The 23,644-nt window shown below is 43.8% G+C and overlaps 1 protein-coding gene across 3 annotated transcripts; it reads right to left on the reverse strand.

Moving 5' to 3' along the window:
* Nucleotides 1–636: 636 nt before the first annotated feature.
* kank2 (KN motif and ankyrin repeat domains 2) lies at nucleotides 637–19,257 on the reverse strand. 3 transcript variants are annotated; one of them, XM_053442515.1, is made up of 13 exons: nucleotides 19,176–19,257; nucleotides 12,688–12,779; nucleotides 8,848–8,930; nucleotides 7,212–8,588; nucleotides 6,556–6,765; nucleotides 6,350–6,455; nucleotides 4,995–5,627; nucleotides 4,812–4,899; nucleotides 4,038–4,257; nucleotides 3,435–3,577; nucleotides 3,024–3,224; nucleotides 2,846–2,944; nucleotides 637–2,160 (listed from the first exon to the last, which is right to left on the reverse strand). In XM_053442515.1, the coding sequence occupies exons 3-13, from the start codon at nucleotides 8,882–8,884 to the stop codon at nucleotides 2,104–2,106; spliced, it is 3,171 nt and encodes a 1,056-aa protein (XP_053298490.1). In that variant the 5' UTR covers nucleotides 8,885–8,930; nucleotides 12,688–12,779; nucleotides 19,176–19,257; the 3' UTR covers nucleotides 637–2,103. The 3 variants fall into 3 exon arrangements, with proteins under 3 accessions (XP_053298490.1, XP_053298493.1, XP_053298491.1); XM_053442518.1 differs by having other exon boundaries at nucleotides 7,227–8,588; nucleotides 19,176–19,256; XM_053442516.1 differs by lacking the exon at nucleotides 12,688–12,779 and having other exon boundaries at nucleotides 19,176–19,219.
* Nucleotides 19,258–23,644: the final 4,387 nt, after the last annotated feature.

Consider the following 23,644-nt stretch of genomic DNA (forward strand, 5'->3'; position numbering starts at 1 on the left):
CAGTAATTTTGTAATTTTTGATTGTTGTGTGGTTAAACCATCAAACTCTCATTTGAACGATATATGTTTTAATTACTTTTCCTGCAGAGCCCCTAAGAAGGGTGGAACTGGCTCCAAGGTTGTTTGCATCTATTCTCAACCTCGTGTGCAGACATCAATCTTTTGAGCCTCTTTTATAAAGAGTGACAATAATAAAATACCATGAGGTAAAAGTGACCACTTGTTATAGAAAGCCATAGAATAAACATCCCTCATAGGCTTCCAAAAGAATGTTAGTTATTTTCTATTGGCAAAGTCATGAGGAAATGAATCTTAAATATATAATGTTGTTCATATTAGACTTGATGATTCCGATGTAAAGAGTGATTTTTAAACAAGCAACTTAAGCTGAGACAGAGTGAATGGGTTTAAGGCCTGTTGATCTTCATGGATCTCAATTCTTAAAAAGTGCTCGGGATGAGCTGGAGTCTGAGGCAAGAATGACGCCCTCTACTGGAGATTTTCCACATGACCTGCAAATAATATATCAATTATGAGTTAAATATGATTTAAATCTGAAACACCTATTAATCATATTTTACACGACTGGTGACAATTTACATGCAAACTAAAGAAATACTGAATGAATGCAAGAGAGACAGTGTGTTCCACATTTATTAATATTTTTTTTCCAAAAACACACGAGAAGCAACACAAACTGAATTTTCAGATAAACCTTCATAAAACAGCAACTGAAGAGCTGTGTGGTTATATTGAGTCAGCGTGAGCTTTAAAATTCTACATGTATAAAAAGATAGATACTTAAATAAAAAATTTAAAGTTTATAAAAGTTGAATTGCCTAAAAGTGGAAATGAAAATTGTGAAAAAACTTTTAAAAAGTAATAGAAATTTTGACATCAATAGCCTGTGCATTTTTGTTCAAAGAATTTGATTTTAGGCAGTTTATATTGACATATATTATTTTGAAATTCATATCTTACATGTCATGTCCGTTACAGAACCCAATCAGTCACTTCCTAGTTGCCTGACGAATCTTACCGTGGTAGAGGTGGCTCCACCAGCGCCTTCAGTCGTTTCTCCACAAAGTTAAATCTTTCAACTACGGAATATTACAAACAAAAACACAGACATGTTCTAATCTTTCTTTACAGCCATCCTTTTTACCTTCAGTTATAAAAAACAAAACAAAGACCAAAGTACCGTAGCCCCTGACCCTTCTCTTCTTCAACACTGATGCTCGGCCTGTGTTTATTCTATCACCACATTCTACAGTTTGTCAAAGAGCTGATAGGAGAAATACATCTTTCAGAAATGTCGTCGACTCATAAAATAAAATGTTGTCCTCTGGTTAAAAAGGTGTAACTGCCTGGGAATTAAAAATCACAATCCTTGGACGTAATGAATAAAAAAAAAAAATGAATATCAAAAATACTCTAGTGTAAATAAATCCTGTGTATAAATATTGGTATATTGTTTAACTGGTGTTTTCTGTGTTGAATTTTTGTGGCACCAATGAGCTAGTTGATGCAAGGACACTTATCTGATGTGAGAGAAGTGGCTTTTGTTATTCCGAATGACTGTGACGGTCACACATAACGATGCTGCTGTGGAACAACCATTGCATGAATTACATTGACAACATATTGCTTTATATAGAAACTAATATGAGATTGGTGTGAAATAAAAACAACTGTATAATGTGATTGTGGTGAAGAGTTTTGATGGCGCCACTAAGAACTGTGTCGATAGCTGGATTATTCTCACACTACACTGATGTTTATACAGAACATTCTGTGTTCGCTTCTCCAGATTGCACCACACAAGAAATCCATGTTTTTGAGAAGCACTGTGATACAAAAAAAAAACTACTGTGCACAAAGAGCAACAGGTAACAATGGTGCAAGCTGTCATGTAAGCATCTGCACATTATCTTGAACTTAAATTATGGAGGGTAGAAACAAACAGTCTAACTCGCATACATACACACAGACACATACGCACGAAAACACAAAGTTTCTTAATTACACAATGAAATAAAAAGATCACACTGTGATATGAGCAGTTGCAGTGGATTGGCTGTTGAGATAGAGAAGGAGCGTGGTTCATTTCGTTTCACCGAAAGGAGGAGACGAGCCCAAGAGAGGAGACTTAGGTGTAACCTAGTAAAAAACACAAAACAAAAGTATTATAGATGAGAACTTTTATGTATTTTCAAAGTGTCAGGCTATTCTGTTGCTTCTTAGTCTCGAAAAATGAAAGTTTTAATCACATGTAATGCTCTTTGAATTGGATTTAATATATCTGAAAAGTGCTATGTAAATAAAGTTGTACTGATTAATGTGCCATGTATACTGCAAAAAACTATGAAACAGTCTATTGATGGACCTGGTATAAAGGGGAACAACTTCATATTCTGTACAGTTATATTTCTTGCTGCTGTTAAGTTGTAAAAAATTATAGCTGCCTTAGAGCAATAATTCTGAATCGTTCCTGCTTCTATGATTCAGATGTAAACATATCATTTCTGATGTTTAGACGATTTAAAAAAGTTAATTTGTGCAACTGTGATATTTTATTGTACGTTTAATCTTCGACATCTTCAGTTCTTCTTCAGTTTTTCCGATTTCCTACATTTCCCAGAATAACCCTCTCCACTCCCTTTCAAAGCTAGAGAAGTAATTTGGCTGCAGTACATTTCTCATCAGTGAAACAAATGTAAGTAGATGGACGAATTTATGGAAAACATTGTCTTCGACAAATTTAACTTGTTAAGTGTTGGCGTAAAGTGGTTAATCTAAAGCAAATCCCTTTAGATGACACACTTGTATGTGGGAAAACACTCACGGGAGAAGGAGGCTTAGCAAAGTTGAGGTGAGCGTACAGAAGTACAGCGATGTCGTTCTGGCTGGCCTCCAGGGCGATGGACAGCGCAGTGCTGCCGTCCTGTAAACACCACAACAAGGCGATCATGGGTTTGTCCAAAAAAAGAGATAGAGGTAGGAAGGGAGGATACTAGGCTTACATTATCGGTGAGAGTGGCATCACACCCAGGCACAGACAGTAGCTGACGCACAATGTCCACATGACCATGTTCACAGGCACACATGAGCGCTGTGGAGCCGTCATCATCTCGGATGTTGACCTGAGCCCCACAGGAGAGCAGCGCCCGCACCATGTCCCCTCGGCCGTGGCTGACTGCTAGCATCAGCGCTGTCTGACCGGCCTACAAAACACACATCATTAAAAAATTGTAACATCATCTTCAACATGTGGAGCTAAATTACAGACGTTTGTTTTCATGCTGCAGTGTGCATCTGCACAGCAAACCCTGCTCTGCATCATGAGAAACAACACCTAAAAACAATATTACAGCTCTGAGTGTTTGGTAGTCTATGGAGTTGCAATACAAGCTAGTGAGCAGTAGAGGGCACACCTGGCTGGCCTTGGCATTGACGTCCCCTGTGCGCAGCAGCTGCAGGACGGTCTGAAGGTCACTGTCAGAGTGGAAGGCAGCGAGAGCTGTCAGCATGATGGCTGTGTAGCCCGCCTTGTTCTGCTTGTCAGCATTACATAGGCCTGTAATGTGCACACGGCAATCAGTGTGAGAGGAGACACAACAGCAACACAGACAATAACAGGGATAAAGTACCTACTCGAGAAAGGATTCTATCAAGACATAAAGAACGATGCAGTAGAATTTGTTCAATTTAAAATATTAAACAAATCCATTTAAATTCACATGTTTTGATTTCAATCAAAGCTGGATCATAATTTCCTACTTAAATTTTTTGTTTCAGGAAAAACACAGAAAACGTACATGTTATTCACATCCAGCCCTAAGTATTGTTTTATCTTATCTATGGTATTCTCTGATTTCTACTAAATTAATTTGAGTCCTTCGGAGGTTGCAAAAGCAGATAAAAGTAGCCAACCATACACTGGTAAGAGCGGGTGATGTAAATAGGAAATCCTCCGTAGACCAGACCATCTACATTTTGGATGCATTGAATCACAGCTAGATACAAACACAGCTCACCAGTGTCCAGCAGCAGCTTCACCACGGGGAAGTTGGAGTGGGACACGGTGTAGTGAAGCGCTGTGTTCCCATTGCCATCGGCCATGTTGATCACAAACTCCAGCAGCTGAGGGGAGACGGAGGCGAAGGCGTCCATATAGGCCTTGACGACAGCCGTGTCTGCGGCTTTGTGACAGGACACGCGCAGCCACTCCTGCAGCACGGTGGTGTAGGCCGCTCTCTGAGGTCGGACACAATGAGGACACACAGCCACTTGAGAGACAGGTGTGGAAATGCAGACTGAGCGTCACAATCAGACCTCAGAAGAAACATACACGAAATGTGCTATTTGCTCCTCTGGTATGTAAACTAAATGCTGAAATAAATGTTGTTTATTTGCTTTTCTCTACTAATGTGTGCTAAAGACAAATCAACCTGTGAGGTGTTTGTGCTTGTTGCTGGCACTACATAGGGCGCCCACACCAAGGCCCAACAGTCCTCTTAAACTCAATCGAGCTACACTTAATTTCCCTCGCTCATAGATATCAGTTCCCTTAAAGTGCCAGATTTTTTTTCCTCGAGAAAAGAAAATCATGATAAGAAAATTTGCCCCCTAATCTAGATCGATGCCAAAATTGACTCGACCTTCCATCAAGTTTCATGGCAATCCACTCAGTTATTTTTGTGTAATCTTGCTTACAAACAAACAAACAGACCGGGGGTGAGAACATAACCTCTTTGAGAAGCAGTTTTGATTGTTGTTTTCATGTTTAATAATCTGAATTGAACACATACTGCTCCTTGTTGGCTGAAGGCATTGGATTCCCCCAGGGCTTTCTGCAGGCCGCTCAGAGCCGACATCAGGCCGTCACTCAGCTCCAGTCTGAGAGAGACAAAGAAACGACACACTGTCAGTCACTGTCACTCGCAGCTTGATGCTCACAGACAGACTGTCTGTTTAAATGTATGTTTGTTTACCTGACTTGTTTCTCTGATGCTGTGTCAGTGTCAGTCGTGTTGCTTTCAGCTGCTGGATTTGAATGCGATTGGACGGAAAGGACAGTGGCTTCTGACTGGACGGTGTATTGCTGCTCGGTGACTTCAGTGGTTTTAGTTACACACAACGATGAAGAGCAGGTAACGTGCGTGGAGCTTTGCCCGGGAGTCGGTTCAGAGCTCGATGACGTGGAGCTGATCTCCGGTGAGGCTGTGTGCATTTCTGATGACTGGCTGGTGGCCTCTGTGGAGGCAGAGTAGTTTGCTGGACACGGGGGAGTCGGGGTGGGGTCAGAGGCTGGTGGCTGTGAGGCACATTTTTGCTCAACAGTGTCCGTTGCTGGTGACTGGGACACTGTGTCTGGCAGTGTTGCGTCTGCTGTTGCAGACTGGATGGGGCTCTGCTGCGTTTCTGGAACGATGGCTGGTAGTTCGGCGGCAGTCTGCTGAGGTACACTGTGGCTTTCCAGGGGCTGAGAGACCACAGTGTGAGTTGTTTGCTGGTGCAGGACGGAGGATTCTGGCAGTTTTTCTCGGGCCTCGTGATATTCACTGGAGTCACTCGCCTCATCTGAAGTCTCACTGCTGCTGTCGTCTGATGATGTGGATTCATAACTGCAAGAAAAGTATACGATCAAAAGTCAAACTGTAACTATTTGCAACTCGAACCTGTTTTACTATCGCACATACGCAGAAAATGCAAGTGCACTTTGTAACTCAGGCCCTGTTTAGTCCTGAGAAACCAGATCATAAGTGAAAAGCTGAGATATATGTGTTCTTACTGTATTTGTGCATGTTTGTGTGTCAGTAGTGAGCCAGGAGGGGCCGTGTAACTCAATGTGCATAGCTTTAAAATGAAATAAGACTTTCTTCATTTAAATCATTATGTGGCGGTCCATGTTAAACAGTTATGCTAATACTAAGGTGGCACAAATAAATCAACATATGGGCACTAAGAAGAAATACTTAAATTCATTTTGAACCTGTAGCGGGACAAAGAACATCCTTCATATGTGTCCCAGGACGCATTTGTGTTCACAAAGCTAAAGGATTTTGGCCACATGCGTCCTAGACCGTCTCAGTGCTTGGATCTCAGGACGCATTTCGGTGCATTCATACCAGTGCATAATGTTGACCACTTGTGATTAGACCACTCAGGATCGATGTTAATACCGGGTCTGAACGGGGTCACTGACCCTTCGGGGGGGGCAGACAATGTGTGGAAGAATTTAACATCCCAGATCAAGGATGAAACTATTACCAGGGAAGAAAGTGCCTGCCTCAGCACTAAGGGAATGGAAATGACTGACTTGTGGTCTGTAATCACTGTCACTTACCCTCCATTGACCCCAATAAACTGCAGGTTTTTCTTAGTGGAGGGAGACCCTGGTTCACCCTCTGCTTTCCGCTTCATGATGGACCTCAGAGACTGAGGGGACGAGGCTGGAAAAGACACCAGTAATCACACATACAGCCGGACGCATGTCAGCTAATTAAAACAAGTTTGAATCATTGTGTTTTTAACAGAGCGCAGTCCAGGTACCTGTCTTGGATCCTTCTTGTGACTGGACAGCCTCTGTGTTTGTATGCAGGAGAGTCTCTCCTGCTTTCGATTGCATCAAACTAATCTGATTTATAGATGTGCCGACAGCGATGGCAGGACTAGCCACAGGGACAGAGGTGGACAGCTCGCTCTTTAGGACGTCGCGCACCTGCTTGGAGCTGACAGCGATCGGCAGCTCAACCACAACATCTGTGAGACAGAGACACAGTCAACTTTCGAGCCTCAACTCATCAAATTATCAATCTTATAGAGGTCTACTAATAAATTGTTAACATAAACTCATATATCCAGAGGTTATTGGTCTATGGTTTATTGCTAACACTCAGACAATCAAATACAACCCAATATAATAAATGCAATATGTAAACAATTTGGGATTATAATGTCCAGTCTGAAACTCAGAGAGGTACTGATTCTCTCTATGGTATTTTCTCAGACTCAAGTTAAATTCAGAGTTCTTTCTAAAGTGATGTATATTCCAAATACACACAGAGGTGACAGAAAACATCAGGGGCTCAAAAGCTCACAGACACAATCAAAGAACTTGCTTCATAAAAGTCTGTAGCATTGGACTGTATTTCACTGTTTGACTATAAGTACTAAACTGGTAACGGTTATTCTTGGTCATACACTACCAGCCTGATCCTGACCTTCAGCTCGTCCTATGTGGTAGCCCTCTGAAACTCCACCAGCAGGGAGGGGGGAGGGGGAGCTGCAGGTCTCTGCACGGAGCAGCGTGCCCACCTCTACCACTTTGGGCTGCTCCAGTGTGTACACCTGGATTCCCACAGTCCTCTGCTGCGTCTGTTGGGGCTGCTGTGTGAAGCTGACCAGAGTGTGCAGGCTGCAGCCCTGTGGCTCCTGCCAGCCCATGCTGGTAGCCATGACCGGATGGTCTGCCTGAGGAGCTTTCTGGACTGATGCGACCTGCTGCTGTGCAGCTTGCAGCTCCTGCATTGTCCTCTTTAGTTTGCCCTCAAGCTGACCCACTTGATTTCTAAGAGCCTCTTTCTCAGGCACCAGCCCCAGGTCCTCCTCCCGAACCCCGACTCCCACCTGACGAGTGCCCCTCGAGGCCTCTGGTCCCACCCCGACAGTGCGCACTTCCCGTTTTGCATCCGGCCGGGCTCCACCCACGATTACTGTGTCCTCAATCTCACACCCGGAGTCTTGTTTAGGGCCCTCTGGGGTGGAGGGAGACAGAGGTCCTGCTGGTTTGTTGCTGCTTTTAGCTCCAGTGCCCTGTTCTTCTTCTGGGATGTCGATATAGAGCTCCCCTCTGGAACGGCCTCGGTTAAAACTCAGAGTGTGACCCAGGAATTTTTGGCTCTTAAGCTGGACGCTGAGCTGCCGCTTCTCCTCCTGCAGCACAGAGATTTTCACCTGGAGAACAGGGATGGTCTTCACCTGATCCTCCAGCTCCCTTATCTTCCTGAGGGCTGTTGCCATCTGCTCCCTGACATGCTGGAGGTGGGCTGGTGTTGGGGTCACCGGGGTGGACAACCCAGAACTCATTGGGGTGAAGGATCCACCTCCACCATGGGCCCGATTGAAGCTGTGTGCACTGCTGATGGAGGTGTTAGAGCCTGCCACACTGCTGTGCATGCTTCCCAGGTTGGAGAATCTACGCCCCTCTTTCTCCTCTTCCAGTTTCCTGCGTGCATCCAAAAGGGTCTTCTCCACCCGGGCAGTGCTGAAGCTGGGTCTCTGCGTCGAGTGAAAGCCTGGAGCACAGTAGGAGAAGGAGGAGTGGCGGCTGTCCATGCTGGTGTTGGAGCACAGAGATTCCGTGGATGTCCACCAGGAGCCGGCATAGCCATAACCACGGGGCAGGGAGCCATAGCGCGGCCTGCGCTGGACAGGCACCCTCTTAATAGTATTTCCCTTCTCTATGTCGTTCACATATTTGAGGAAGTCCAGGTCCAGACGGTAGCCATAGGGGGTCTCCACTGAGTAGGGCGCCTCCTGTTCTTTGCCGTGCAGGGAAGGGGGAGCAGGTGGGTTGAGTTTCCCTGAGGGGGAAGGAAATCAACTTTAAACAAACGGAAATCTGCGTCTAATCTTGGGCTCAGACTTTAGAAAATAGCATTAACTCTGGGCTACTGTGTGTTTATGTATGAACTCTGTAGCAATCTCCAAATTAGGCACAAACTGGATCATGCAGTTCCTACCTGGAAAGTGTTGGGATATCGTAAATACTACACTACTTACAAGTGGACTTGACAGTTTATAAAACATGAATATGAAATAAAAAATAAATGGTGGTTGCACCTGGGAAGCCGGGGTCCATATGCAGCACCTGAGCCATGATGAGCCTGTGGCTGGTTTTCAAACAGTCATCCACCAAATCTCACCTGTGGAAACACATTCAGTTTGAAATTAGGAACGAGCATTTCAAACCATCCATTGATCCATTGATCTATTATCTATACATCTATGCTTTTGAGGGTTACAGTGGGAGCTGGAGCCAATAGCAGCTAAGATTGGGCGAGAGGCCGGGTACACCCTGGACAGGTCGCCAGCATATCGCAGGACCGACACACAGTTACAGTTAACCGGAGCACCTGAAGAAAACACGGGATTCAAACTAGGAACCTTCTAGCTGTGAGGATACAGTTATACGTACAAACTACTAAAAATAAGAAAGAACAAGTTCCTTCTCTTGCAGAAATAACAAGACAAGAGTTAATAATGCATGATTGCGTATGCCCACTAGAATCCTGATAAGATCTGTGTTTAAAGTGTTTACACTGTACAGATGTGATCGCTTCACTACATGTGGCTCCTATTTGAGAAATAACTTATTGCTTTTTTGTATTATGCTCAGAAAAAAAAAATGTCTGCTTCGTTCTCTACCTCATCCACCGCCTCTTATTTTATCTGTTCATTTTTCGCTGTGCAGCGGGTCACAGTCGATTGTGTGTTTGTTTCTGTTCTTAGCATCGAGAGAAGAAGTTTCCTGGCAGCGGCTAATTCCAGGGCCGAGGGTTTCGAGACTGCCAGTTACAACCTTATTAGGAATCATCTGCGCACACGCTAAGTTCGCCTCTCGAATCAGGTTTTACAGACACACTCTCTGCTTTCTCTCCCTCGCTTTCTCCACATCTCTCCCCCTCCTCCTCTTTATGCTTTTTCTGGCGATTTCTCCCCCTCTCTCAACATCAGCTGACGATCAGGAGGTTTCAGCCGGTCACTGTCTCTCTCCATTTCCTTCCAGATAACTATAACAAAGAAAGCATAGTGAACTGCTGAGAGTACACCAGAAAGCGTTTTTTCATACCAGAAACAAAAGATTCTGGTTTTGTTTCCTCCCACAGAGAGGAGCCCAGTGCCGTTGATGTCATAGTAGTGCCCATATCGGCGACTGTGCCTCTGAGTTTGTGTCTGCTTGGAAAAGATTAACTTTCTAGGTCATCACTTTGTGGGAACTGGTGGATGTAATGTTTAAGCCATCCACAGAGTCAGCCAGTTGAACATGGTTACAGACTTTAAAGGCCTAAGATCAAAAGTCTGGACAGCAAACCTCCACTTTGCCTTTTTATTTAGGATTCAGTTCACTTTGGGTTAAAGCTGCTTCTTGTGACCCTCATCACTGCTGGCTCAGTGGGAAAAGTAGGACACTTGGAAACACTGACTGAACTGACTTGGTATTTCTGAAGTCCTGTTGTCCGTCGCGGTGTGATTTTCCCTTATCTGTGTCCCTTCAGCGCCCTCTCATACCAAGATAGCCACACACACTCACACGTACACACAGTCAGGGATGGAAATATTCTGTGTGCACATACTGACCCTGCCATACTAAGTCCATCAATCAATAGAATTAAAAGCATTTATGATATTCATTAGTGCTGGACAATAGGGCAAAAGATGTATCACGATAAAAATTTATGTCAATATTTAACACGATTAAATGTCACAAAAATGATTTCTTTCAAGTTTGAAAAGTCAAACTTTCTTGTGGTTGACCTTCTCAGTAGGTGATCTGTTTAGTTTTTTTTCATTGCTGAATGATACAAACAAATGGGCTCACAGAGAGAAGTCAAATATATGCATGTATAATAGGAGGTAAGAAAAAAACTTGCTACACAAATTCGGGTGTAATAATACTTGATACTTCCCAACAAGACAGTGATTTTTCATAAGAGGTCACCAGTTAAAAATAGCTGGAACAAATGCTTTGATTTATTTGCTGAAGTTTATCAACTAACATGTTTACATGAATAATGTTGATCTCAAAAGAAGAAGCTAGGGCTGCAGGTGATATGTTGATATGTTTTTTATAATTTTTTTTACAAATCTGAGGTTGATCAATTATTATACCACCTCACTGTGCTTTTTCATGCATTATATTGATATTTATATATTTGGCTTTTGTTATATTGCTATTGGTGACATTATACTGCAATAATTGTGAATATTGTTTTATTGCCCAGTCGTAATCCCTATTGTAATTTGTTTGATAGATCTCCAATAGTTGTAAATTTCATCTTCCACATATGGAATTAATCAGACGTCCCGTTTGTACATTGTAAGACTGCTTTACAGGAAATCTAAACACAAGAAAAAAGATGAAGGAAAATGGTGGATCCAAAAAACACAAGATCTTAAAGGCGCTCTTTCCTCTCAGTGTTTATACTGATCTGGAATATTTTCACGACACATTAAAAAAGAAGAATTAACAGCAACTCCAGGAGGTTTTGGCTGCCTGCCGCCATCACACACTGTGAGAGTGTGTTTATTTTCAGTATGGAATGAGAAGTGTGAGACGGATTATGTGCTGTACGGTGCCGTGTGGGAATGACTACATGTGTGAGAAAGTGAGAGTGGTTGGAAGTGAGAGAGCATGAGTGCATGAGTGTGCTTGTGTGTGTGTGTGTGTGTGTGTGTGTGTGTGTGTGTGTGTGTGTGTACAGGAGGGTGGAGGACAGTGCTGACAGGGGACAGTTGATGAGATATAATTAGAGTCTGCAGTTTAGTGACCGACCATCCCGGCGGTGCGGACATGACAGATCACACGGTCCGGTCGATTCCCCCTTTGACTTCCAAAAAGCAAGTTTCTGCTCCTTCAAATTATAACTTCACTCTCCCACTCCAGTGGTTCTCTATACTTCTTTCGTCATTGCCTCTCTGGGTGCCCTTCCTCCATCGAAAATAAAAAAACGTCCACACCACCAGGCCTCCACATCTGCTTCTCCCACAGTGGGTGTTTCCGATGTGATAGCATGTGTGTATGCATTTCTCCCTCAGTGTGAGTGTGTGGTGAGGGGTGGAAGAGTGGTTGACCTCTATCTCTCTCTCTCTCTCTCTCTCTCTCTCTCTCAGGGTTCCTTTGAGATGACATCTGAACAGAAACCAGTGTGCGCCCTTCCCCAGCGCCGTTCTTCTTCAGACGACTCTCCCCCGCGCCAGCCTCGTCCAGGACAAACGCCTTGCACCCATTTCGTCATCCCCCACCCCCATACCTCCTGCCACAGCTGCATACCATACTAAAGGAAGTTAACATCGCCTGGTGTACTCCCTCCCATTCCCCTGCTATTAAGATTAAGGCAACCCTCAGGGGGTAAAATGCAGGTCATCCAGCACAAATTACACATCTGCAGTGTGTCCTGTAAGATGTCATGAGAATAACTGTGTGTTACCCTGCCGCTTCTCTGACCACTATCAGCAGCTGATAAAGTGATGTGTACATACAAGGAAGTTTCAGGTTCATTAATCTACAACCACACGTTAGCATGCTAGTATCTTGGGGATTAAAAACGGAATTTGATATAGTATATACACTGTAGATTCCTGTGTCTTTGGTGCACCAGAGGATTGAGACCACCCAGAAGAGTGATTTAAAATGCCAGGCTTCATTTCGAGGTCACTTCCCCCGCGTGCATCAAACCCATTGCGTCCATTCATTGAGTCACCTAATTATTATTGCCATTACAAAGGATTAGGACTTCAGCATTGCAAAGTCAGAAATACCAATTCTTCCCGCCACCCAGAGTTGTTCTTTGTGGATTTTTCCACTGCTGACTCTCTCAGCCTTTGGTGATTGCTATTCTGCTCAGGCCTGAGAATGGTTTGTGAATTAGGAAAAGAGGGATTTATTTTTCCGCATCATACCAGCTGCTTGCCCTGAGAGGACGGTACGGGATCTCTCCTCCCCCAAAGCTCCTCTCTCTCCCTTCCTTCTCTTGCACTGTTGCAGTCGGCACCTGTGGGGGGGAGACGAGAAAAATCTAAAAGTTGGACTTTTTGCGCAGACATATGCAAATCACATGACAACAGAAAAAGATATCCAGACATAGTAGTCATCAGGCGAAGACAGTAATAACCAATGAAGGCGTGTAGCTCTGTTGTCAGACACTATGACAGGTTATGAAAGAGTGGCCCCCGCAAGACTATAAACACAAGATTGCAAAGCCAGAAAAAAACATCCCAAAACATTCCTGTGGTTTTGACTGACAAACCGGACGTGAACAGTGTGCCCCCATGGGATGCTGGTGACCCTCCGCCCTCCTCGTACAGCAAACCTGGGTGAAGACCCTGTGCAAAGTAGCTCTCCCTTCTCTCCCAGCTCTCTGCAAACTTTCCCCCACTTCATTCCTATCTCCAATTCAAACTTGTCTAATCAATTCAAGGCCGGGAGCCTCCCTGTCATTTGATTGGGCAATGTTTTGTGTTTTCTTGCCACCCAAATACATTGGTACATACACATATGTAAAGCCATCATCTGCACACATTATCTTGAAAAGACTTGAGACTAGACTGATTTCAAGAGCCTTGTAATGCGTTCCCTGCTACTTGCTCAGCGGACATGTCCACCGAGATAAGCTGCATGACCGTGTCTGCTGATTCTCACGCCTCGGCTGCGGCTGCTCAGGGTGATGTGCGAGCGCGGAGGACATTTTGTCGGAGGGCCTCGGCGCCTTGAAAAACACTGTAACCTTTGCATAACTTCATAACAAGACATGCTGTTGTTCGGGCCATTGTTTCATATTGTTGTCATGCCGATACCAGAGAGAGTGGTGGGGCAGAGGGGGGGCAGAAACAGACCTTTTGGACTGGAACGACAGCCAAATCACAAAGAGCCATTCATTCTGCCTCCAGTTCCACAGCTGGTTCTAATATAAAGCAAGGAGGGGCATCTTGGCGAGAAAGCGAGAGAGAGTGCGAGTGCGACAGAGAGAAACTGTGTTTGTGTGTGTGTGTGTGTGTGTGTGCTTGAGTGTGAGTGTGCGGCGAGGAAATTTGCCTCAAAACAAACAAACAGTTGATGAAGTGCCTGAAGGACCCACACACTGACATAATCTGGAGATACAGGGAGCAGAACCGTTATCTGGATTCACCAGTGCCCGAAGCTCCAGAAAGACTCCATATCCCTTCTTGCAATAATGTGAGATACTGGACAAAACACACCCATCAATACGTCCCGATTGTAACTTAAATAATCAACGCAAAAAATGACTCAAATGATGGGATTTAAGACAGTGAACGAAGCCTGCCGAAATACTTGTGTGAGATGATAGCCAAACATTACAGCAGACAACTTGAACTCCCATCGACTCCCACATGGCGCAGATGAAAACACACAGATCCCCCAACACGGTCCGAGGCCTGAACACTCCCACAGATCAACAAACATCTCTGCAGCTTTTAAGTTGATTTATTGAGGTGAGGGCACAGTTGATGTGAAAGCCAAGTGATTAAATCGTTTTTAAATTGTCTGTCTTCGCGATGATAAATCTGCCGGAGTGATGATAGACTTTTTGATTTGGAAACATTTCAGCAAAATGCAGCTTTTTTCTTTTCCAGCTTCACAAATAAAGGTTCTCGAATTGACACAGCTTCACCGGCACACTTCAAACCAAGCTAATTGATGTTACAAAACAGAGATGAAGAAAGGGTTACAGGAAAGGGAGCTCCATCTTTCTATTCCCGAAGGATCCCGAAACAACCCAGTCACTTCCTCCCAGCCCAGGAGAAAGAGCAACAAGGACAAGGAGAAGGAGAGCGCAAGTGAGCAAGAGGAGGGGGGAAAAGGAGCAGGGGTAAGAGAGGGAGAAAGCAGCGGAGCGCAGTACAGTATTGGAGGGAGGGTGGGAGGAAAAAACTGAGTGGGAATGTGAGGAAAGAAAGGCACAACTCCAAGTGGAGGGTGGGGGGGGACAAGAAAAAAAGAAATGCTGCTGAGAGTTTTAGATGGAAACTTCGCGAATGAGAAGACCATGACTGTTCTCTGATCTGAACTCCGTCAGCGTGAATCACTGCTAATCCAGCTGCTGACATCAGGACAGAGTCTACTCCCCTTACTGATGAAGGAGGAACATCTGACACATGGGGCTGCAGGAACCGCTCACAATGTGTAAATAAAGTTTCAAAGGACCTTTCCTCAAAATCTGAAATGGCTCCGCCCAGAAGATTACCATCATTTGTGCATTCCACTCCCAAAAATAGGCCGACAATGGAGAATCCTTCAGAGAGGCTGCACTTTGTTTAAAAAAAAAAAGAAAAGATTGTTGTTCGGAGGCCACAAAATCCTTGAAATAGACACGCAAAAGAGTTTTAAATGTTACACTGAGATCACAGCAGGAGACACACTGTTGCTTCATATACGAGGACTTCTCTGTCCTCCTCCTCACCCTGCAGAACAGATGGCTTCATTCAGCCAACTGGTCCTGAATGAATAATAAATCAGGAAAATAAATGACATCTAATATCTCTCCTGAAGAGCAACAGAATGCTAAATGTAGAGGCAACAAAAGCCATTTGTCACCAAGCGTAATGTGGTCGGGCGGGGGACGTCACTGCCTGATAGACGGGGGCCTTCGTCATGTGTACGGAGGCCAGATGATCTCATATCAACATGGTTAACACAGCCAGCTCTTGTGTGGCGGATGGGACTTGTGGTTTTCTTGGGACTCTGAGCTCAGGACAAAGTATAACCCAATGGGAAGCCTCCTCCGGGGTTTGCTGCACATTGAGGAAAAAGCCCTGTTTTTTACATTAAGGAGTGGTGGTATGGAGGAGCAGACGGCGCTGGGCTGCAGAAGTCTGGTGCTGGCTAGAGTACGGCCAAAGGGAGGGGACGTCGAGCTCACATTACTCCTGGAACAGGAGCAGAGTAAACACCCGCTCAGGCTGCTATTGGTCATTGTGCTGACCTCCGACAGGAAACTGAGCAAGGGTGGGACTGAGCGGCAAGGAGCGGCACCGGAAAAAAGAGACATGCTGGAAAGAAAGAAAAAAAGAGGCATTTCGGGGGGAAATTCCTGTTCAGTTGTGGAGGTGGGGATTAAGAGTGATGCCTAGCAGAGAGGCTGAACTCTGCAAGGCTTTGAGGAAACTCTGGGGGTCTGGAGGGGAGGAAGACAAAGTCCAGACGGCAGTCAGATGTGGCGGTGAGCTGGTCAGGGAGAGCTACGGAGGTTAGAGGGTCAGGCCGGGCGTGTGTTGTGGTACCGAGCGGACGGGAGCGCAGGGCAGAGGAAGTAATCTCACTGAGGCGGCGATCTGGTTAAGTGGTTCCCCTTCTGGGATCTTATCAATTACTTCCTGACTCAAGGAGAGTCGTTGATGAGAAAGACTCAGTGTGCACGTAAAGACAACATGTCACCAACTACTCCAACATGTTTGTGTTCTTTCCCAGGAACACAACAGTCCATCTTGTTTTTCTGAGTGATTAGTTTTTGTAAATTAGATAAAGTCCGATCATTCAAGCAGATAAAGAATTACTGTCTCTAGTATCTCAAAAGATTAGACCATATGTTCACTGAAACCACTTCTCTGGTTCCTCCAATCAATACAGTTAAGTGAGAAGTTAAGTATTAATCCTCTTAATTAATCCTCACTGTTCTGACCAAATCGGACTAATGTTATTACAATAACATTGAGCTACAAGTTTATCCCTGTCTTATAAACTAATCCACCTCTTAAACAAATGTTTTTGTGATTAATTATCTTCAATTTGTGTGATAAAGGTGTTTCTATAGAATGATATGAGAAGAAAACAACAGGATATTTGGGTTTTTGCGGATTTCTGGTTCGAATGTGGTTCACAGGAGGAAACAAAACTTGACAGCATGGAAGTATCAATAACCTTCATTACCTCAGCCAAGGAAGTTAGACTGTCATCTGCTTTTGTTAGTTTGTGGGCAAGATTACGAAAGATCTACAGGGTGGATTACCACGAAACTTGGTGGAAGGATACGGAATGGATCAGGGAAGAAACTATTCAATTTTGGTCCGGATCCCGATCAAGGGACGGATCTGTGATTTTTTTTTCACTTTCTTTAACATTTTTGTTTTTGATCTCTCAGAGAATAGTTCATGGATCTTGATGGAATGAAATCAGGCATGTTTTGGGGACTGATATTTATGAATGTTCCAATTTGGCTCAAATAAAAATCCAGATCAAGTGAATTCTAATGCCGTTTCGTGAGGAGACTGTTGGCCCTTGGTGGAGTTCTGCACTGTACTTAGTCACATTCTGGTTATTTCAAGCAATGAACAGAACTATTGCGGTCTATCGTTTTAACAGAACAGATAATTCATCGGCCAGTAAAACTGTCCCAAATAGCTAATCCGTAGTTGCCCAGAGACAGACAGGTTGAGGGTGTAATTTCATTAGCTTCGCTAAACCATTTAAATGCCCGGCGTGTGGCCCAGTGTGCAAATGGGGTTTATAACCCTGCATTCCATCGTGGCACCCCTGCGTCCAAATGCTGTGATGAGACAATCACATTCCAGCTCAGGAGAAGAACAAAATATTACAGAAAACTCCAGCTGCCAACGAACCTGATCAGAAATTCCCAAACTTGCAGCCCTGGGGGGAACTCCCAGGGGTCTCTGATGGGATTCCAGGGGTCCCACAGAGGAAGAGTCGGCTTTCACTGTTATTACACTGACACTGACTGGATCTCCAAACAGTGAGGAGTTATTCACTTGCCAGTTTATTCGCTCCACCCAGCTAAAGCTATTACATTCATCCTGCCTCCATGAATGGTATAATGTTCAGATTTTGGTTTTTAACCGTACGGTTGTCTAGTTGTTGTGGTGCTGCTGAACTATATTGCAACATGAGGAAAACCCCAGGAGACAAATGATTGGAGTCCATAGACTACAGCCTGCTGGACTGAATGACAGGACAGAGCCCATTTTAAATGCCACGCAGCTGCCACAATCGCTGGCTGTATTCGCTAGAAGGTGATTTAATACAGGCAGCAGCCCATTACACAACAGCAGGACAGGGGTGTATTGTATGATGCAGTGCAACAGGCCGATGACTACACCCCCACATCCTGCCAAGTTCTGCACAATTCATCAAAACAACATCTGATGAGTTGCCTGATGATTCCGGACAATGTGCCACACATGTAATACGTCATGTCACATCGTTAAACATACAACACTTGTGTTATTCTGGGAGGAAAACGTGGATTCGTGACTTTTCCCCTCTAAATTACTTCATTAAGGGGAATCAGAGAAGGCGCCCTCTAGAAAGCAGCAAGGATCGCCTATGAGAGTATGATTCATTAGAGGCTTGGTCTTGTTTACCTTCCTCCTGCCCTCCTGATACACAACTCCACCGGACCTCATCCGTCTTCTGAGGACACAAACTCCCCTGAGCCACCGCTGACCAGCTTCGGGCGGGGAGACGAGCAAAAGTGAGGGGGGCAAGGAGCAGCATGGAGGAGCTGATGAACATCTGGAACTAATGAAGAACTTGCAGAATGCACAGACCCACCCTCTCCCACGAGTCCTCCTGCAGTCTTCAAGTGAGCGTTTCACTTTGGCTTTTTTCACTTTCTGTCATTTAATTAAGAAATGGTCGGATTGCAGCAACAAAATCAAGCCTGAGGCTTATGGAAAAGTTTCATAATGAAGGACACAAACACCCAAATGTGTTCTGCTTGGTTTTGGAATGACTTGAGGGATCAGATTTGGCAATGCAACAATATACAGTAGGATTCTCTGCTGCAACTCGGGAAGTTAAATCAAGTAAAAAGTTTACATCACGTGGAGGAAAAAAGCATGATAGATAAGGAACATAACAGCGTGCTATGAATTTAACAAGGACACTGTGCAGCTTGTCTGCAGAGAATTCCTCTATAAATAAAATATATAATAATAAACTCCCACTGCAGAATGACAGAGACACTTCCAGCAGGGTTAGAATTTGTGTTTATATCATCATTGTTGTGATAATAGAGATGTCCCCGTTAACGACGCTTCCCTGCGCCTGAAGCCTCCAGTGATGCTCCGAACAAAAAGACACGCACCGGAGGAGCGAGCGTGAGACTCCGCGGATTTTATTCCATTGAACGGGAAGAATAACGACGGAGGAAATAACGCCGAATAGGATGCAGTGATGCGAGTGTGAAGGAGGAGAAAGAGCCGGTTTGTGGGGATAAAGGCGCCGTTAGTCCGGGCAGAGAGGACCGGGAGGAATGGGCAGGACCGCCGCTTCACAAAAGAAGTCCCACTCAACACGGAGCCTCATCCGACGCGCATTGGAACGCACTTTGACACAGAGAGACACAGGCAGCGTTTAAACAGCCGAGCCGGAAGTTCCCTCCTTTAAAAATGAAAATGTGTTTTCATGTTCTTACCTGAAGCTGCGGACGCTCTTTCTGCTCCTCGGCCCAGGAGCAGCGCTCACTGACAGACACAAGACAACACCGCAGACGAGACGCTGCTCGGAGCCCCGCCCCTGCTGCTCTTAAAGGGCCAGCACCGATCGCTCGCAAACACACACACACTCACATATTACACAGACAAACTACACAAACACTACACAAAAACCCTACACAAGAAAAACGACACACACTACACACTAGACAGACACAAACACACTTCACAGACACAAACTACAAACGGCCACACTCCACACACACAGTCAGTACATGCACACGCAGATTACACAGACCGACTACACACACAGTCACACACACACAAACTATACAAACAAACTTCACAGACACACTACACAGACACAAACTACAAACACCCACACTACACATGTACACACAAACACACACACACAAACACTAATTGGCACAATACATTCCCTAGCCTCTTACCCTGACCTTAACCATCTAAACGTAACCCTGCCTAACCCTTACCAAAATACAAATAAAGTTATTATTACCCTAACACAAACCTTATTCTAACCCTAACCCTGAAACCAAGTCATAACCCTCTAACGGCCCATTTAAAAAGTAAGGACCGACCCAAATGTCCTTGCTATCCAAAAATGTCCCCTGGGGTCTATACCTAAAATGGCCCACAGAAAAGTATAAGTACAGGAACACAAACACACACAGTCCACCTCTGTCAAATACAGGCTCTGAGGGCAGGGCTGCTCATCAGGGGGTCCGGAGCAGGTTCGGGCCCGTCACACACATGAAAATGCGAATATTGCAGGTCAAAGTTCACTAAAGTTCAACTCCACATGGAGCCGTGCTGCGATTCGCCTCGCCACAGGAAGCAAACGCTTTATTCGCCTCCTCGCTCGCACAGATTAGAAGTGTGTAGCTGAGGTGAAGGCTCGCCACTGTTACACTCCTGTGTGTGATCGGGCCCTACGTTTGTTAAATTATACTATAGCAGACTTATAACCCTTATTAATGATTGTCTTAATCATTATAATTAAATCATACATAAGGTCTAACCGTTTTAAAGGATAAAATGTAGATATATGTATTTTTTCCATAGATGTTCTTCAGCAGGTAAATAGCACATTAATGAACAATATTCAGCCAGTTTCATTGTCAAACCCACAAATCGCTTGCTAGCTGAAGGGTTTACCATATTTTCCCGTGTAGCATGTCCGCTTGTTCCTGGCACATGTACATGACCACAGTTGCATTCATACTAAAAAGGAGGGTCCATGTCACTCTAGTGTTCCAGACGTGAAGCTGGAGCATGCTGTGTTACACTAATGTCACTGTTGCCAGTTTTGGGTCGAATAATTGGGATGATCTTCGATTGCGGCCCTATCAAAGAGTCTGAATTGCTATTTTTATAATCGCGAGGCCCTAAATGCAGCTGCTGATTTGACTTATTGAACCGGCCCTGTCTGGGGGATAAAGTTTCACAGCTTACCAATGACCTCCAAGGTTTTCCATGCATGTGGTAATGCCTCAGTGGAACAACATGCAGTCTCCCAAAGAGTAGGACATCAAGGAAAACTGCCAGAAACTATGAGCACTTTTTAGGAGCTTTCAGGATTCTTCCAAATACCAAGGAGGAACTCAGATGTCCTGTACAGACCTCCAAAAACTTTCAAGAACTTTCAAGGGCGAAAAAGACATCAGGAAAGAGAGATAGAGCAGAACAAAAAATAGCTACACTCTAATAGTTGTTATTAGGGTATGAATTATTATTATTATTTAAAGGAAGAAATTCCATATTGCGTTTTCACTCATATTGTCAACAGTGCTGTGACCGTTGATTTTGTAGTTCATCTGGACAGAAAGTGTACGAATGGGATGGCTTTTAACTGAAAAAGTGTCCAGCTCTGATTGGCTGAGCCTCTTCCAAGTGGCTGTGAAAACCCTGATCGTAAACCCAAAGTGCTCCGTTCTGGTGAATTACATAAACATTGCAGGCTCTAATGTGGATCCTCCCACCGCCACAGGAAATTGGTTTGCTGATTGTGTAGAGCCCGGAGGACATCTGGATCGAATATAGATCTGTTAGAGCAGGTCTGTGAACATTTAGGGGATTCCGTGGTGAGTTGTTTTTTTAAGTTTGATTTTGTCACATTTGCTGAAGGCGACAGTAAGTTAACTACTCAGTGAACTCACTTACCTTTTCTATCAAACAGTTAAACTGAAGTCATCACAAAGCAGGTGTTCTCTTTTAAAGGCAGGAATAAAAAGTGTACTGGAAAATCTAAATATTTCCAAAACTATACATTATACATTTATATTTAGATTTGAAGGTTTGTGTATATATGTATATATATATTCATAAATAAATTCTTTCATCTAAAAATAAGACAATAAGTATGAACTAACCAATAACATAAAGTCAACATCATATAAATTTACTAAAATGTGTGCACATGGAGTCTGTTGTGATCATCATGTTTTCATTTGTTTGTTTGTGACGTTTACACAAAAACAAGTGGGCGGATTTCCACGAAACTTGGAAGGATGTGTTGTGTTTCAGGGAAGAAGCCATTACATTTTGGTGTGATCCTCTGATCGAGGATGTTTTGCATCTTTCTTTAACAATGCGAGATATGGGGTTTTTGTATCTTGACGTGAGAAAAACAAAATAAAGCTTAGGGAACCAATATTTTTGAGTGTGTGAAATTTTTTGCAGATCGAAAATAGGACAGTAGAAATCAGAGAGAAAATGAATCCCTGATGAGATAAAAACATACCAGTATAAAATCACACCTGAGGAACACAGACCGAAGCCATAATAGAACTAGTTTTAAAAAGTGTCACAGCGATTGAAATGAGCAATTAGAGGACCGTGTGTTGATAGTGCCTAATCCTCAGCTCTGTAGCAGCACAAACAAAAGCTGACCCGAGGCGTAGGAAGAGAATTTTAATAGAATGCAGTAAAAAAAGACAGTGTAAAATAAATACAAAAATGTTCATCTAATTGGTTAAAAAAACAATTTCCAGCCTCATAAAAATGACAAAAGCACAGATATTTTAGTCGTTACAGTGTTAATGTGCGGCAGCTTGTAGGACTACAATAGTGCAATATAATAGATACAGTAGTTGGAAACGGCTACAATGAATATAAATCTTCCACAGAGAGGGAGTGCTTTCAGACAGAAATTCAAACACAGTCTCTTAACTACAGACAGAAAAATAAGCAGAAATCAGAACAGAGCCCGACCAATTTATTGATAAAACTCAGCTGAGCCTTTCACAGACATATCGGTATTTGCGTTTATGCTTGCCGATATGAAAACTATTATTTCACAGAATAAACAATGCAGAAGAGATGTGTACTCTAGATGAGTAAAATAATGTTTATTTTCTTTATAAAAGCCCTATATATTTGGTTGTAATTGCATTTTCGTATTATTTATAATTACTTATAATAAAGTTTATGGTTATAATATCAAGCCTTGATTAAATTTCTTTGCCAAAAGGTTTTGATAACTTAGGAGTCATTGCCCTTTTTTGATATTAACCAATATATCTGTATTAATTATTTATTCACAACCCAGTATCGCTATCTGCAACGCCCCCCAAAAATCCAGATCGGTCGGGCTCTGTATGAGACTGTACAGAAGTGTGACAGTGAGGAGAGGACCTGGCTGAGGGCAGTGCTTCTGTGATAAACATCTGATGTGACGACAGTGCATTACAAGAGAACTTCACAGTTTAACTTTAAAACACATTTAAAACATTGCGCAGCACTTTCCCCCCTAAACACTAATGCATTCCTCTTTAACTCCTGCTATATTATGTCCCCCTGGTCTCAGGGAAACCGAGACCTGAGCGTGGACATAATGATCCCACCTCATCTCTATAATGAATTCTTATTACGAGAGATGGGAAGATAAATGTGACAACTTGAGGAAGAAGGAATGTCCGTTATTTGGTCTGTTGATAACATTATAAAACTCCCTGCGACTATTTAATAAGTCTGGCAGTGAGGACTACCAGACATAGTTTCGTAGAAGAAAAAAATAATCTCTTACAAATTGCAATAAGGTCACGACAAAACCCATCAACGCAAAAGGAAAAGACGAAATAGATACAGCTATAAACAAACCTGGAAAAGATTTGGTTGCAGAATGTGTTTGGCAGCTCTAGTGCTGTAAAAGCTCAATTTAAAACAAGAGATGACTTTGGGTCGACAGCGAGGAAACTTGGTTTGTGAAGCCGACATTGCAGCGCCTTGCTCCAAATGACCATGTTTACAGTGTAGATAACCTCCCTGCATAAACAGCTGGGGTCTCCTCCTACAGAGGTGTGAGAGTGGTGGTAATGGGGGAGAGGGGAAAGAGGTGAGAACTGTGTGTGTGTGTGTGTGCGTGCGTGCCTCTCTTGTGGGGGGATTATGGCGCAACCTGGTAGCGGGGGGGGGGGGGGGGGGGGGG

This window comes from Pleuronectes platessa, chromosome 16 (assembly GCF_947347685.1).
Source record: "Pleuronectes platessa chromosome 16, fPlePla1.1, whole genome shotgun sequence".
NCBI classification, from domain to species: Eukaryota; Metazoa; Chordata; class Actinopteri; order Pleuronectiformes; family Pleuronectidae; genus Pleuronectes; species Pleuronectes platessa.

Excerpts from the sequence above, each read along its gene's own strand:
- kank2 (XM_053442515.1), bottom strand. The coding sequence starts at position 8,884 with ATGGCTCAGGTGCTGCATATGGACCCCGGCTTCCCAG. Across the intron at positions 4,900-4,994 it reads GCATCAGAGAAACAAGTCAG|ACTGGAGCTGAGTGACGGCC; the intron begins GTAAACAAACAT and ends TGTCTCTCTCAG. Across the intron at positions 4,258-4,811 it reads CCTTCAGCCAACAAGGAGCA|AGAGCGGCCTACACCACCGT; the intron begins GTATGTGTTCAA and ends GTCCGACCTCAG.